This window comes from Callithrix jacchus, chromosome 3, assembly GCF_049354715.1.
Source record: "Callithrix jacchus isolate 240 chromosome 3, calJac240_pri, whole genome shotgun sequence".
Lineage (NCBI taxonomy): Eukaryota > Metazoa > Chordata > Mammalia > Primates > Cebidae > Callithrix > Callithrix jacchus.
In genome coordinates this window covers 34,048,512-34,065,864 of record NC_133504.1, presented here as the reverse complement: position 1 = coordinate 34,065,864, position 17,353 = coordinate 34,048,512, and the positions used below count along the sequence as shown (strand labels likewise).

Sequence of the window (17,353 nt, the reverse complement as noted above, 5' to 3'; positions counted from 1 at the left end):
GGCAACAGGTGAGACTCTGTTTCAAAAAATAAATAATAAATAAATACATTACAAAGTAAATTAATTAATAATGCACGTATTGCAGTTCACTAAAAATACAATGACTGCATTTCATGAGATTGTGATAAACTCCATTTCAGGTATTATTTATGCTACTGGCTATATTGTATTTTATAAATATAAAGACATGCAATAATTATACAGAGTCTTATATAGGGCTAAAATACATGAGTTACCATCTTTCAGTTTTACATGACATTTTATTCAGTCAATATAATGTAGCAAATGACTTTCAGTACTAAAAATCTAAAGGCCCATTTCTATCTAATCATCATCACTGACTGGCCACCTGAACTTGAAGTAGAGAGCCAAGCTCAGAAACTTTGAGATTATTCTACCGGAAAGAGCTCTGAATATTCAGGTATTCCAGATTTGGAATTCAGTATTTTGATCCTCACAGCAATGCCCCTCTGACTTGATTGATATAAATATATTTCCCTAGATACATTAGGTGATTTTCAGTGATTTGAGGTACCAGTATACAATCAAGAAAATAAAGGAGTATCTGAACACATGGTTGCATAAAAATAAACTGAGGTGTGGCTGGCAATACGGCCAAATAGGAATAGCTCTGGTCCATAGCTCCCAGGAGGATCAACACAGAAGGCCAGTGATTTCTGCATTTCCAACTGAGGTACCTGGCTTATTTCATTTGGGACTGATTAGACAATGAGTGCAAACCACAGAGGGTGAGCAGAAGCAGGGTGGGTGTTGCCTCAACTGAGAAGTGCAAGGTGTTGGGGAGCCCCCTCCCCTAGCTAAGGGAAGACATGAGGAATTGTGATATTAGGGGCAGTGAAATCCAGCACAGATACTATGCTTTTTCCAAGGTCTTTGCAACCTGCAGACCAAGAGATTCTCTCAGGTACCTACACCACCAGTGCTCTCGGTTTCAAGCACAAAACTGGCCAGCTGTTTGGTCAGACAGTGAGTTAGCTGCAGGAGCTGACTTTTCATACCCAAGTGGCACCTGGAATGCCATGGAGACAGAAACATTCACTACCCTGGAAAGGGGGCTGAAGTCAGGGAGCCAAGTGGTCTAGCTCAGAAGATTCTACCCCCATGTAGCCCAGAAAGCTAAGATCCACTGGCTTAAAATTCCTGTTGCTAGCAGAGTAGTCTAAAGTTGACCTGGGATGCTAGAGCTTGGTCGAGGGAGGAGTGTCTGACATTACTGAGGCTCGAGTATGCATTTTTTTCCTTACAGTATAAACAAAACCCGGGAAGTTTGGACTGGGTGGAGCCTGCCACAGCACCATAATGCCACTATAGCCAGACAGCTTCTCTAGATTCCTCCTCTCTGGGCAGAGCATCTCTGAAAGAAAGGCAGCAGCCACAGTCAGGGGATTATAAATAAAACTCCCATTTCCCTGGGACAGAGCACCTGAGGGAAGGGCAGCTGTGGGTGCAGCTTCATCAGACTTAAATATTCCTGCATGCTGGCTCTGAAGAGAGCAGAGGGTCTCCAAGCACAGCACTCAACCTTTGCTAAGGGACAGACTGTCTCCTCAAATGGATTCCTGACCTCCATGTCTCCTGAACTGGGAGACACCTCCCAGCAGGGGTCCACAGACACCTCATACAGGAGAGCCCCAGCTGGTATCTGGTGGGAGCCCCTTCTGGGATGACACTTCCATAGGAAGGAACAGGCAGCAGTCTTTGCTCTTCTGTGGTTTCTGCTGGTGATACCCAGGCAAAGGGTCTGGAATGGACCTATGGCAAACTCCAGCATAGGGGTCTGACTGTTAGAATAAAAACTAACAAACAGAAAGGAATAGCGTCAACATCAGCAGAAAGAATATCCACATGGAAACCTCATTAAAAGGTCACCACATCAAAGACTAAGGTAGATAAATCCACAAAGATGAGACAAACCCAGTGCAAAAAAGACTGAAAATTACAAAAACCAGAGCACCTCTTCTCCTCTAAAGGATCACAGCTCCTCAGTAGCAAAGGAACAAAACTTGAAAGAGAATGAATTTGATGAATTGACAGAAGTAGACTTCAGAAGTGGGTAATAACATAGTCCTCTGAGCTAAAGGAGCATGAGGAGCAGATTCTAACCCAATGCAAGGAAGCTAAGGACCTTGAAAAAAGGTTAGATTAATTGCTAACTAGAATAACCAGTTTAGAGAAGAACATAAATGACCTAACGGAGCTGAAAAACACAGCACAAGAACTTTGTCATGCATTCGCAAGTATCAATACCTGAATCAATCAAGAAGAAAGGAAATCAGAAATTAAAGATCAACTTAGAAAAAAGAATGAAAACAAGATTAGGAAAGAAAATGAAAGCAAGTGAACAAAGCCTCTGAGAAATATGGGACTCTATGAAAAGGCCAAACCTAGGTTTGATTGATGTACCTGAAATTAATGGGAACAATGGAATCAGGTTGGAAAACACTCTTCAGAATATCATCCAGGAGAACCCCCCAACTTAGCAAGAAAGGCCAACATTCAAATTCAGGAAATACAGAGAACACCACAAAGATATTCCTCAGGAAGAACAACTCCAAGACACATAGTCATCAGATTCACCAAGGTTGAAATGAAGGAAAACATGTTAAGGGCAACCAGAGAGAAAGGTTGGGTTACCCACAAGGGGAAGCCCATCAGACTAATCATGGATCTCTTTGCAGAAATCCCACAAGCCAGAAAAGAGTGGAGACCAATATTCAACAATCATAAAGAAAAGTGTTTTCAATCCAGAATTTCATATGCAGCCAAACTAAGCTCCATAACTGAAGGGGAAATAAAAGCTTTTACAGACAAGAAAATGCTGAGAGATTTTTGTCACCAACAGGCCTGCCTTACAAAAGCTCCTGAAGGAAGCACTAAATCTGGAAAGGAACAACCAGTACCAGCCACTGAAAAATCATACCAAATTGTAACAACCATTGACACTATGAAGAAACTGCATTAACTAACAGACAAAATAATCAGCTAGCATCAAAATGACAGAATCAAATTCACAAATAACGATATTAACCATAAATGTACATGGGCTAAATGCTCCAATTTAAAGAGACAGACTGGCAAATTGAATAAAGAGTCAAGACCCATCAGTGTGCTGTATTCAGGACACTCATTTGACTTGCAAAGACACATAGGCTCAAAATAAAGGCATGGAGGAAGACTTACCAAGCAAATGGAAAGCAAAAGAAGCAGGGGTTGCAATCCTAGACTCTGATAAAACAGACTTTATAAAAACAAAGGTCAGAAAAGACAAGAATGGGCATTATCTAATGGTAAAGGGATCAATGCAACAAGAAGAGCTAACTATCTTAAATATATATACATGCAATACAGGAGCACCTGGATTCATATAGCAAGTTCTTAGACACCTACAAAGAGACTTACACTCCTATGCAATAATAGTGGGAAAATTTAACACCCCACTGTCAAACTTGGACAGATAAAAGAGACAGAAAATTAACAAGGATGTTCAGGACTTCAACTCAGCTGTGGACCAAGCAGACATAATAGACATCTACAAACACTCCACCCCAAATCAACAGAATGTACATTTTTATCTGGCACTATATTGCACTTATTCTAAAACTGACTACATAGTTGGAAGTAAAACACTCTTCACAAATGCAAACAAACAGAAATAATAACAAACAGTCTCTCAGACCACAGTGCAATCAAATTAGAACTCAGTATTAAGAAACTTACTCAAAGCCACATGACAACATGGAAACTAAACAACCTGCTCCTAAATGACCACAGGGTAAATAAAAAAATTAAGACAGAAATAAATAAGATCTTTGAAACCAATGAAAACAAAGACACATGTACCAGATTCTCTGGGACACGGCTAAAACAGTGTTTAGAGGAAAATGTATAGCACAATGTGCCCACAGAATAAAGTGGGAAGATCTAATATTAACACTCTAACATCACAGTTAAATAAACTAGAGAACCAAGAGCAAACAAATTCATAAAGCCAGCAGAAGATAAGACATAACTAAGCACAGAGCAGAACTGAAGGAGATAGAGACACAAAAAACCCTTTGAAAAATCATTGAATCTAGAAACTGGATGTTTCAAAGATTAACAAAATAGATAGATTGCTAACCAGACTAATAAAGAAGAAGAGAGAAGAATCAAGTAGACAAAATAAAAAATTATATAAGGGATATCACCACTGATGTCAAAGAAATAAAAACTACCATCAAGGAATACTACAAATACCTCCACACAAGTAAATTAGAAAGTCTCAAAGAAATAGATAAGTTCCTGGACACATACACCTTCCCAAGACTAAACCAAGATGAAGTTGAATCTCTGAATAGACAAATGATGAGTTCTAAAATTGAGGCAGTAATTAATGGCCTACCTATCAAAAAAAAAGCTTAGGACCAGACAATTTCACAGCAGCATTCTACCAGAGGTACAAGAAGATCGGGTACAATTCCTTCTGAAATTATTCCAAGCAATAGAAAAAGAGGGACTTCACCCTCACTTATTTTATGAGGCCAGCTTCATTCTGATATCACAGCCTGGCAGAGACAAAACAAAAAAGAAAATTTCAGGCCAATATCCCTGATAAACATCAATGTGAAAATCCTAAATGAAATGTGGCAAACTGAATCCAGCAGCACATCAGAAAGCTTATCTAGCATGATCAAGTTGGCTTTATCCCTGGGATGCCAAGGGTGTTTTGACATATGCAAATCAATAAATATAATCCATCACATAAACAAAGCCAATGACAAAAGCCACATGATTATCACAACAGATGCAAAAAAAGGCCTTCAAGAAAATTCAACACCCCTTTATGCTAAAAGCTCTCAATAAACTAGATATTGAGGAAATGTATCTCAAATCATAAGAGCTATTTATGACAAACCCACAGCCAATATCATACTAAATGGGCAAAAGCTAGAAACATTCCCTTTGAAAACCAGCACAAGACAAGGATGCCCTTTCTCACCACTCCAATTCAACATATTATTGAAAGTTCTGGCTGGGGCAATCAGGAAAGAAAAAGAAATAAAGGATATTCAATTAGGAAAAGAGGAGGTCAAACTGTCTCTATTTGCAGATGACATGATTTTATACTTAGAAGACCCCATCATCTCAGCCCAAAATCTCCTTAAGCTGATAACCAACTTCAACAGTCTCAGGATACAAAATCAAGTGCAAAAATCACAAGCATTCCTACACACCAATAACAGACAAACAGAGAGAAAATCATGAGTGAACTCCCATTCACAATTACTGCAAAGAGAATAAAATACCTAGGAATACACCTTTCAAGGGATGTGAAGAACCTCTCCAAGGAGAACTACAAACCACTGCTCAAAGGAATAAGAGAGGGTACAAACACATGGAGAAATATTCCATGCTCATGGATAGGAAGAATCAATATGAAAATGATCATATTGCCCAAAGTAATTTATAGATTCAATGTTATCCCCATCAAGCTACCAATGACTCTTTTACAGAATTGGAAAAAACTACTTTAAGTTTCATGTAGAACCAAAAAAAAGCCCATATAGACAAGACAATCCTGAGTAAAAAGAACACAGCAGTAAGCCTCATGCTACCTGACTTCAAACTATACTCCAAGGCTACAGTAACAAAAATGGAATGGTACTGGTACCAAAACAGTTACATAGACCAATAGAATGGAAAAGAGGTCTCAGAAGTAATGCCACAAATCTACAACCATCTGATCTTTGACAAATCTGAAAAAAAACAAGTGGTGGGGCAAGGATTCCCTATTTAATAAATGATGTTGGTTGAACTGGCTAGCCATATGCAGAAAACTTAAACTGGACCCTTTCCTTACACCTTAAACAAAAATTAACTCAAGATGGATTAAATACTTAAACATAAGATTTAACACCATAAAAACTCTAGAAGAAAACCTAGGCAATATCATTTGGGATATAGGCATGGGCAAAGAATTCATAACTCAAACACCAAAAGCAATGGCAACAAAAGTCAAAATTGACAAATGGGATCTAATTAAACTAAAGAGCTTCTGCACAGCAAAAGAAACTATCATCAGAGTGAACAGACAACCTACAGAATGGGAGAACATTTTTGCCATCTATCCATCTGACAAAGGTCTAATATTCAGAATCTACAAGAATCTTAAACAAATTTACAAGAAAAAAACAACCCCATCAAAAAGTGGGCAAAGGATATGAACAGACACCTTTCAAAAGAAGACATGCAGCCAACAAACATATGAAAAAAAAGCTCATTGTCACTGGTCATTAGGGAAATGCAAATCAAGACTACAATTAGGTACCATCTTATGCCAGTGGGTATATATGCAAAGGCTATCATTAAAATGTCAAGAAACAACAGATGCTGGAGAGGATGTGGACAAATAGGAATGCTTTACACTGTTGGTGGGAGTGTAAATTAGTTCAACCATTGTGGAAGTCAATGTGGTAAATCCTTAAGGATCTAGAACTAGACATACCATTTGACCCAGTAATCCAAATAGTGGGTATATATGCAAAGGATTATAAATCATTCTACTATAAAGACACTTGCACACATATGTTTACTGCAGTACTGTTCACAATAGCAAAGACTTGGAACCAACCCAAATGCCCATCGATGATAGACTGTATAAAGAAAATGTGGCACGTATATACCATGGAATACTATGAAGCCATAAAAAGGATGAGTTCACATCCTTTTAAGTGACATGAATAAAGCTGGAAACCATCATTCTCAGCAAATTAACACAGGAAAAGAAAACCAAACACCACATGTTCTCACTCATCAGTGACAGTTGAACAATAAGAACACCAGGAGGGGAAGAACACAAGCCAGGACCTGTTGGATTGTGGGGCCTAGGAGAGGGATAGCATTAGAAGAAATACCTAATATAGATGACGGGTTGATGGATGTAGCAAACCACCATGGCACGTGTATACCTATGTAACAAACCAGCACGTTCTGCACATGTAGTCCAGAACTTAAAGTATAAATAAATAAATAAAGTTTAAAAGAATACTAGAAATAAGCTGTCTGTTAAAAAATTTTTTTAACTGAAAGTACTACATATGTACATATAAGACTATGAGTATGTGCAGACTTCAGGCATCATAGTTCATTTATTGACTCAAATACATATTTCTAATTTTATTAGATATTATCTTAACATAATGTTTTCCTGTGGTTTCATATACATAGAAACATATGCTTTATAGGAGGAACAATTTTGTGGCTTTCCCTTTTCATGTACGCCAATATATATGATATAATACTTGTCGCATTAATCTTATAGAGAATTACAGAGTTTTGAAAGATAAATGTGTATAATAATAGCACTGTTTAATGTCCTTGTAAAATTATAAGGCTTGGAATGTCATATATGTAAAGGACTTTTGATATCATGGGTTTACCATAAAAGAAGAATTATATCAAGGGACATTAAGTCACATCTCAAAGATAAGTATTTAGTAAGCAACCTGGCACAAGTCCTAGATACCTCCTTAGAACACTACTGTGACTTGATTATCATCATTGATTTTTTTCTTAAAATTATGAAGCACTGAACAGTATGTATATAAATTTGCAATAGTGTCAGTATTTGTAACCACACGATTAAAGGAAAATAACAGATAAAATTCTTATCAATAAAATTTGTAACAAAAGGCACCATTAATAACAGCATGCTAAATTTACCTAATGTACAATTGGTAATTTGTTAAATAAAATATGACCCATTTTAGGAAAGAACAAAAATGGCAATATTGATCTAAATTCTTCCTTATTTTTTCTTTTTTTTAAGAGACAGAGTCTCTCTCTGTTGCCCAGGCTGGAGTGCAGTGACAATCTCTGCTCACTGCAACCTCCTCTTGGCTTCAAGCGATTCTCCTTCCTCAGTTTCCTGATTACAGGCATGCACTGCCATGCCTGGCTAATTTTTTTTTAAATAGAGATTGGGTTTCACCATGTTGGCCAGGCTGCTCTTAAACTCCTGACTTCAAGTGATCTGCCTGCCTTGGCCTCCTAAAGTACTGAGATTACAGGCATGAGCCACCATACCCAGCCTGAATTGTGTATTATGAATATGATTTCTCAAAATGCTGGCATGTATTTAAGCCTTATTTAATAATATGTATTTGAAGATTAAAATGAGATGATACATGTAGAAAACTCAATACAATGTCTGAAATCTAATAGATATTTACCAAAATGTAAGTATTAAAATATATGGAAGTAGTCATTAGGTGACTTTGGAGCTCAGTGTCTCTTAATTGCAGAATCTTAAAGTAATCAAAATATAAATGGAAATGAAAAACAGCTGTACTTTATTTTTATCACCTCTGAATTCATAAAGGCAAGAGTGTCCATTTGAAAAGATAGGAGGAGAAAATTGTGTGATAAAAGCAACTGAACTTTTTCAGTGAATGGACAGTCTGACATCCTTTTATTTACAGAGCAAGGGTCAGCCTGATACTGAGGAGCATTCAAGAGTGTAATCATACAGGCACTTTCCATAAAGGATATTATCATTATGGTTGTCATAAACCTTTTAAATGATTTAGAAAGTTAACAATTTTATTAAATTGACAGAATATGTAAGTTTTTTGCAGAACCAATAATTACTTAGATTTCAAAATCTGTTACCATTTTCTCTGAGAACTCTAGAGAGATGCTCTCAAATATAATTGAATAAAGAAATCATAAATTTAAATACTTCTCTAAGAAATATTAGGGGTGAACTAATTTATTATGCTTCTTATTTTAGATATGTCTTTCAAAGGAAAATATTGTCTAATAATAGTTATAACATTCTCAATGCATTTTAAGTACTTAATGTACAATATTTTAACATGTTTTATCTGTTGTATGACTGAAGAATACTTTACCAGATATGGCTGCCTACTAGTTGACCTTTTCTTTCAAACCTGTAGGACTACCTCATTTTTCTGTTATAGTCTTCAATGCAATTTTATGCAAGATTATCTTTAACAAATGTTTTATGTGTTCATAAAAGTTCAGGGCTCTGATATCATTACATTGGTGTTGCCGTCATTAGCAGAAATAGGCACAGAATGAAGAAAACAAGACGATGACTTCCTGGAGACATAATGTGTTTGGATAAATGAGGTTGACAATTAGGAACTTCAGAGAATTACTAGCTGATGATCGAGCTACTAATTACCAGCTGATAATTGAGCTAAAATGAGGGCATAGCTCACATTTCAAAAATTAGTAATCAATGAATATAAAATATTTGATTTTCAGAATTTTTGTCATCTACCAGTAGGTAAGCTATAGCTTTCCTGGTTTAGAATGGGTTTTTATCTTTTCATATTAACATTTAAAAACATTTTTAAGAAGTCATTCCTAATTTCTTGTAAAATAACATTTCAAGATGATTCACACAAATAGTCAAGGAAAATGTAGTGTTCTTCTAAGGAGAAATAAGCAATGAGTCTCGATGTAAATATGTATATCTGATATACTTAGAAGTCTAAACGCTACAATGTGTGTGAAAGGTCTGAACCATGTGCTAGCTAATAATAGTGAATGGAGTGACAAGCATCATCTTGAAATTTTTATTGCATTATAAAAGAAAACATGTGCCTAGATAGTACTTGGAAAAACATAATTTCTACTACTTCAGATGATATGATTTTTATACCCCAAGGCAATAAAGCATCAAGAAGAAAGCTACACTACATTTATTTCTACTATAACAGAATGCAAATATGATTTAAGATACACCTAAAACACTGGAACTCTTCATGAGAAGGAAGATGCACACTCAGTAAGCTTAAAATGCATATATCACTTAAATGCACATCATACAGCAAATCTTGAAGTAAAAATTCTCCTTTGAACACAAAAGTATAAAACTTGGAGTTAATATGAGTGCTCTGAGGATAAATAAGTATAATAATTTCACATAAAAAATAACAAACAATACTTCATTTTGCTGAAAATGCACAAAAATAGTCTTGGAATCACTGGAAGAACAGTCTTACATAATTCATTTGAACAAAATAAATATAGTCAAATTTAAAAAATGCAATTGCATGTGTTTTTTACTCTTCAGCAATATAGACACACAGATGAACCAACATGGAGAAAAATATTGTAAAATCAGTCGGTTGTGGGAAAATATGTGGAGAGGATTTTATTTGGACTTGTTATAAATAAACAAGATTGTAGAGACCCTCCAAAGTGTTACTACCCTTTCACTATTTCAGAAGACTATGTAAGCTTAATAACTACTTCATATTGATTTTTTAATTTTTGCAGAACATTGAAAAAGGTAAAAACAGTACATATCTTTCTATTCAAAAAGGAGGGAAAGAAACTGGACTATTGTGATTTACTCCATAGACAGGCTTGAGGCTGGAATGTCTTTGGGAAGCCCAAAATGTAGATGAAGAAGAGCCAGAGCCTGAATGGAGAGGCCAGAGGAATTGAACTAAGAAAAGTCTGTGGTGTGCCATCATTATGATCAGCAGAAGCACAAGTTAATGGAAGCCTTTTTTTGAAAGATGACAATCTATGTAATTTAATATCTCAATGAGTAAACTTCAAAATTTAAGAATGTGACTATAGAGAAAAGAGTCTTCCAACATTAGAATAATGTTGCCTATGCCATACTAAGAGCTATTGCCAACTTTTAATGTATAAATATATTCTAGACTTTTCGTGAAAAATTAACTAGATGGCAATGACTACATAGTTGGGTCTTCATGAAACACATTTTGATGAAATCCATTTGCCAATACATAGAAGTGACAGAACACCAACCTGTGGGGACAAAGGTTCGTGGAGGAATTCAGCCACCATAATATAGGGAAAAAAAACTGTTGGAGTTTTCATGAGCACTATATAAAGATGAAGAACATCCACACAGACTATTCGTTGGCCCTGGAGAATCCTCAAAGGGCTCAAAATGGCTTTAAAATCAAACTGAATATTTTAAATGATCCCTAATTTCTCATTTTTAACTTTTCATTCAAAATGGCATCACATCTCCTTTTTCTTTTTTTTTTATGAATGTATATAACTGTTATCTTAAAGCAATAATTTCTTACCTTTGATTCTTGAACTTTCTTGATTTTTTTCCTGCTGGAAATAAAACAGAAAATAGGTCAAAATATGTAATTAAATACGTGATCAACAGTTTGATATAGTTTCACTATATAAGGATTACTAAAGTGTTTTATGTACATATTCCAAGGAACATGATTCTCACCTTTGAAGAAATGCATATACTGTTTTTGAGAGAGCATTTTGCTCTGTTGCCCAGGCTGGAGTACAATGGCATAAACATGGTTCAATGTAGCCTCGACCTCCCAGGCTCAAGTGATCTCCCACTTCAGCCTCCCAAGTAGCTAGGACTACAGGCATGTATCATTATGCCAGGCTAATTTTATTATTTTTTTTATTATTATTTTTTTCATGGGGACGAGGCTTCCTTACCTAGCCCAACATCGTCTTGAACTCCTGGACTCAAGCAATCTTCCTGCCTCAGCTTCCCAAAGTGCTATGATTAGAAGAGTTATTACTACACCAATAAAATATTTTACACTCCACTTATGTAAAATATTTTATTGGAGTAGTAATAACTCTTGGTGGGCACAGATTTCTCTAAGAAATCACTAAATTAGATGAATGTGGATTTATAAATAAATTACTAATGAATAATAAATAATCATGCCTCTCAAATGCCTTAGGCCATTCCATTTCATTCTAACAGATATTAAATAATGCCTTGAAAATTTCCTTAAAACGGCCCTACATTAATCATAAATTGGTGAAGGAATAAGTTTAGGCATAAACATAGTGACAAATTTTACTAAGAGGATACAAAAGACGTTTCAATGGTCTTTTCTTTGGTTTAACTTATAATTGGACCCCGTCTCACTTCTTTAAGCCTAAAGTTGACAGCAATTCTGTTATTTATTCAAAAGGCTGCTCCAGTCAGACTTGTCTCTCAATTTGACATTCTCCTTATTAGTTACCAGGCAACCCCAAAAGAATTTGCTTGCTTTCAAGTTTTAAAGTGGATATTGTACACTAACTTCTCAATTAATATGCAAGCACAGTTTACTCTGTCTAAAGTTTCAGGGTCTCACACTGAAAATAACTTTGAAATATGTTTCTAAGAGAAAATGACAATGACATATAAACTGAACTGCAGAATTGCATGAATGCCAATAAATTTTGGTAAAAGAGTAAGAAAATAGAAAGAACTGATTTTGCTGCAAACATTAATCCCAGATTTAGATCTTGAGAATAAAATGGATGATGACAAAGGTATATTTATTGAATTAGCTAATCTAGTGATATAATTCTGTTAGACTTTAAAACTTGGTGTTCTAGTTATCTCATCCTAACTCACCCAACCTCTGTGTTTAAATTCTTTCTGCTCTTTACTAATTGTTTAATTTAGAGTAGCTGTTGGTCACTTAAACTAAAATTTAAATGTAAGTTACTTGCATTAAAAATACAAGTTTTTCATAATTATATAACTAGCAGGCTTAAGTTTTCCAGAAGAGCATTTGTTAGTGAGAATCTCTCTTTCCTTCCCTCTCCTCTATTAACATTTATTCATTCAGTCAGTCATTTAGTCACTCATTCTTTCACCAAATATGTATGGATCATATTCTATGTGCCAGACACAATTCCCAGTGATGAGACTATAGGGGATGAACAAAATAGAAAAAATTTGTGTCCTCATGGAGTATACTGCATAAACTTTATTCTGAAAAGATATGCTACAGAAGGTGACAGTGTTGGAGTGGAGTGACTGCAATTATATGTATAGCCACAGTGGTAAATTGATTTTTGAATAAAATTCTGTGAGATAAATATGATCCAAGCATATATGTGTAAAAAACATGTCCTAGCAGAGAAAACATTTTCAAATGTCCTGAGTTACATACAAGAGTTCTTAGCATTGACAAAAATGTTAAAGAGACCAGTGCGTGTGGACTGGATTGAGGGAAGGGAATTTAGTAGGAAACACAATCCCAGCAGTAATAGGGGCCAGACAGACTGGCACTTGGGGCATTTGGTAGGACTTTGGTTTTTACTCTGAGATAGCTGAGAAAAACATACATATCTTCTCAGGGAGTAAATATCCAGGTGTAGTTATCTGGATTACATTTAAATAGAATCACTGGCTATCTATTAAGAATAGGTAAAGGGCAAGGACAAAGTCAGGGAGGCCAGGAAAGAAGGTATTGGAGTGATTCAGGTGATCAGTGACAAAACCATAGAACAACGTGGTAGCAGCGTATTTGAAATACCTACTTAGAGAAAGGCTTGCTGATAGATTAAAGTTTCGCTGTGAGAAACAGAGCCAACAAGGATGACTCCAAATGTCTGAGCTACTAGAAGGATGGAAATATCTGTAAGATGAAGAACAGGGCCCAAGAAAAAACATTTATTCCTTCTTCACCTGTCTTGCAGCACTGCCACACACTCAGATTTTCTTCCAGTTCCCCGGCTACCCCTATTGAGTCTCCTTTACTGCTTCCCCATTTCCTAAGCACCAGTTCCCTAGGCGTTGAGGTCTTATCTTTCTTTCATACAGCTTATTCTTTTTGCGATCTCCTCCAATCTCTTAGCTTAAGTTTCATTCTTTTGCTAAGGATTTATGTATCTAAACCAAACCTCATCATTGAACTTCAGACTCACATATTCAACTGTCTTTCAACATCCCTATTGGATTTCTAATAGCATAGCCTACCTGTAATGTTTCAAACTGAATTTCTGGTCTTCCCTTACTTCCTTGACCATCTTTTTCATCTTAGTTACAGGTAACTCCATTCTTCTAGTTGTGCATATCCTTACTGTCACGTTGTGTTACTCTGTCTCAAGAAATAATCAACCTCAAATTTTCATTATTAGGACTTTTTAAAATGTTGCCTTTGAAATTACTTTGACTATATGTGCAAGGATTCAAAGTAGGTAAATAAAACTAATAGGACGTATTTCAACAAGGTGCATAAAGTTTTAAGCCACCAGCATATGTGTAAATTATCACTTTATAAATTAGAACATAGAGTAAAGCTCACTAATCTAGAACTGAGTATTGTAAAATGTGTAAGAAAAATTTAAAGTCGAATTAGCCAACGAAGGAGGATGGAAGCATAAAAAATTATAGGAGAAAGAATTATGGAATCCCAAGGAACATATTATTTGGAAGAAAATTTTCAATAGTATAGAATTATTCTTGGAAGTCAAGTACGATTAGGTCTAAGAAAATGTCTATTCATTATATTAACATAGATAGAATAACTGACTTCAGATAAAATGTTTTTTGATGCTCATATGGAATCAAAAGTCCAATTCAAGTTATTTAAGGAAGAGAGGAGGGTGATTGAAACATGTATGAAGTGGTAAAAATTACATGATGGAAACATGACTTGGAATGAAAAGCCTGTTATGGTGTATATCTGAAAACTAAAGTCCACAGTGGTTTTGTGTTGGTTGTTTTTTGGCTTTTTGTTTTATTTTGTTTAGTTTTATAATATTATATTATTTATATCACTGAGATTTGAGAATATATAAATGATGAAAGATACATAGTAGAAATGGATAGGATTAGGATAAAAGGAAGAGATAGCATGACTGATTTTATAAGGTTACTGAAAGGGTGGGTGTGATAGAATATAAATGGGGGCAAAATTTAGATAGAAGATCAGTCTCTGTAATATAATGAGTGGGAACAGGAAGGCCTAGTAATAGATGCAGGAGGTATCTAAGTTTGATATGACAAATTAAACATGTTCAATCTCTGATGATTTATTTTCTTTATGTAACAAAAGAAAAGGTGAGTAGAAGCTGAGTGTTTTGTCAGAAATTTGAGAAGACAGAGAAGATTTTAAGGGAATTGTTTTTTGCAAGGCAGGTGACAAGAATCACACATACAGCTTGGCATGGTTGAGCCAATCCTAGTTGAGTTTTGTCATCAATTTGTAACAATCTTGGGCTTAGTTTACCTATAACTGAATGGGCTTTTTATTGATATTATATTTCATTTTATTTGTTTTCTAAAATCAAGTTCTCTATGCAGCTTTATATAATTATAAATTACCTATTTAAACCTGCCTAAATATTCTATAAAAATAAGTATTTAAAAAGTAAGAATTTGGAGAAGATAAATTAATAATTAATTTAGTAGACTGGGAAGAATGACAATAGATTTACGAAGTGAGAAGGAAACTTAAGGGTAAACTGCATGTCTGTCAAAATTGTATAAACTCCCTTCACTGGAGACTTATTTAGGATTTGTAAATAATAACTGTTCCAATTTGCTTTTATTGCTTTCATGTTACATTATTCACAATGGCAATATAGATTTTCCACAGTTTTGTTTTACAAACTATAACTTCATGTTTCAAATATTTACTTTAAATTAGATAGCACTATAAAGAAAATAGTGATTAGCTAATTATGTGAGAATTCATGAGTGATCAGAAACATGTGTGATTCATGGTTCATTTGAAAACATTCTTACCTTAGAAAGACTTAGGTCTTGTTCATAACAGCAGAATGTTTATATTTCTAGGTATAACTTAATTTTAACATTCTTTCAGAAAATTTTCTAATAAAGTGAACTTAAAATAAGTAATATATTGAGTCATTTGTTAAAGCTAAACAATTGAAAACTATTCATGTTTTACATTGTACTATGCTATTTCTTGGAAGAATCCCAAACTGCTGCATGTTAATTACATCAGCATATTTCATGAAATCCAGCCCAGTAATGTAAGATGACTAAAAGCTCTAGCACACAGTATGATAAAGATTGGCAGCTGGGCTTGGTGGCTCACGCCTGTAATCCCAGCCCTTTGGGAGGCCAAGGCGGGTGGATGATGAGATCAGGAATTTGAGACCAGCCTGACCAACATAGTGAAACCCCGTCTTTATTACAAATACAGAATTAGCTGGGCATGGTGGCACATGCCTGTATTCCCAGCTACTTGGGAGGCTGAGGCAGGAGAATGGCTTGAATCCAGGAGGTGGAGGTTGCGGTGAGCCGAGATCTCGCCATTGCACTCCGGCCTGGGCAACAAGAGCGAAAGTCCGCCTCAAAAAAAAAAAAAAAAAAAAAAAAGATTGGCAAAGGCAATCTGAGAAGAAGTATGGATTTAAAATAAACACATGAATCAACAATATGGTCTCTTAAATATTTTAAAACAGAAATATAGTAAATGCAACTTAACGAAACCAAAGTAAAATTAAATCAAATTGGGGTACACAGTAGATTAATGACACTAGTCCTTTGCTCTCTGGTCATTACCGAGAATACTACAGACTTCCTTTCACATGGAGGGACAGAAGAGTGAAGCACGTGCAGACAGAATTGAGTTGGCCCCCTAGGAGTTAAACAGATGCTATTTGACTCTGAGAGAGTATACATAGTCCTTTTCACTATACATAAAAATAATTTGCTTCTATGGCAAAGGGGGTCGAAGATATCAAGTAGATATAAGGCAAGGTCCTTTTCTCTTTTAATATGGGAGTAATGAGGAAAAAAAAATCTAGTTTGCTATTGGTTTTCTTTATCCTCATGTGATTTGTGTGCATTTGGTAACTAATAAAATGCATATAGTAAGACTATGTTACTCTAGATAATTAACGGAATTAACATGACTATTTCTAAAAACAAGTCAAAGTCATAAGGAAAATCCCTGTGAAAATTTCTTCTATCTCACTGCAGCAATATTGGAAAATTATTTTCTTTGTAAAAAATTTCCTGTTGTGCAAACATAGCATTTCCGTCAGTTGAGTAGGTGGCATAAGCTGACAAACTATAAAGTTCAAGAGGAAAAACCAACTACTTATTTATGATTTTCTTCTGACTAATAAGTGCAATAAAGTACATTTAAGCTGTGTTCAGCCTGACTATACGCTGAAAATAAGTAATTTTTCTCATGGGATTTGAGAAAACTCAGATGTATAGAAGACTTTTACTGGCATATTGAATAAAGCCCAAAATAAATCAATAAATTTAAAATGTATAAATTAGCAAAAGAGAGAAATAAATTCTGCCGTAGTCAAAAGGGATGTGTTCTAGTTAAAGGAATCTATCACTCCACATTATCCATAGTTCTTCCAAAAGTAAACTGATAATATCATTCACCAAGGCGTTCTTGTGTATATATACTTTAATGCTCAGATGTAAGTACGTAATTTCAAACTCATGAAAAATAGTCAACAGATCCTAACACTGAAAATAGTCAATGGATAAAAATAAAGTATATAAAAATATAAATTTAGTGGTAAATATGCATAGAGGTAAATCTTACTAATTTTAGCAGTCTGCCTA

The 17,353-nt window shown here is 35.1% G+C and overlaps 1 protein-coding gene across 8 annotated transcripts in view; it reads right to left on the bottom strand.

Moving 5' to 3' along the window:
- The window catches only part of FSTL5 (follistatin like 5), an 848,028-nt gene that overhangs the window by 701,956 nt on the left and 128,719 nt on the right, over positions 1 to 17,353 (bottom strand). For 4 of the 8 annotated variants that reach the window (XM_002745278.7, XM_008992524.5, XM_035292760.3 and 1 more), the window contains exon 3: positions 11,103 to 11,136. In XM_002745278.7, the coding sequence (XP_002745324.3) occupies positions 11,103 to 11,136 (34 nt within the window). The remainder of the gene's footprint in view (positions 1 to 11,102; positions 11,137 to 17,353) is intronic. The other 4 variants (XM_008992523.5, XM_002745277.6, XM_078366327.1 and 1 more) reach the window with 1 other exon arrangement.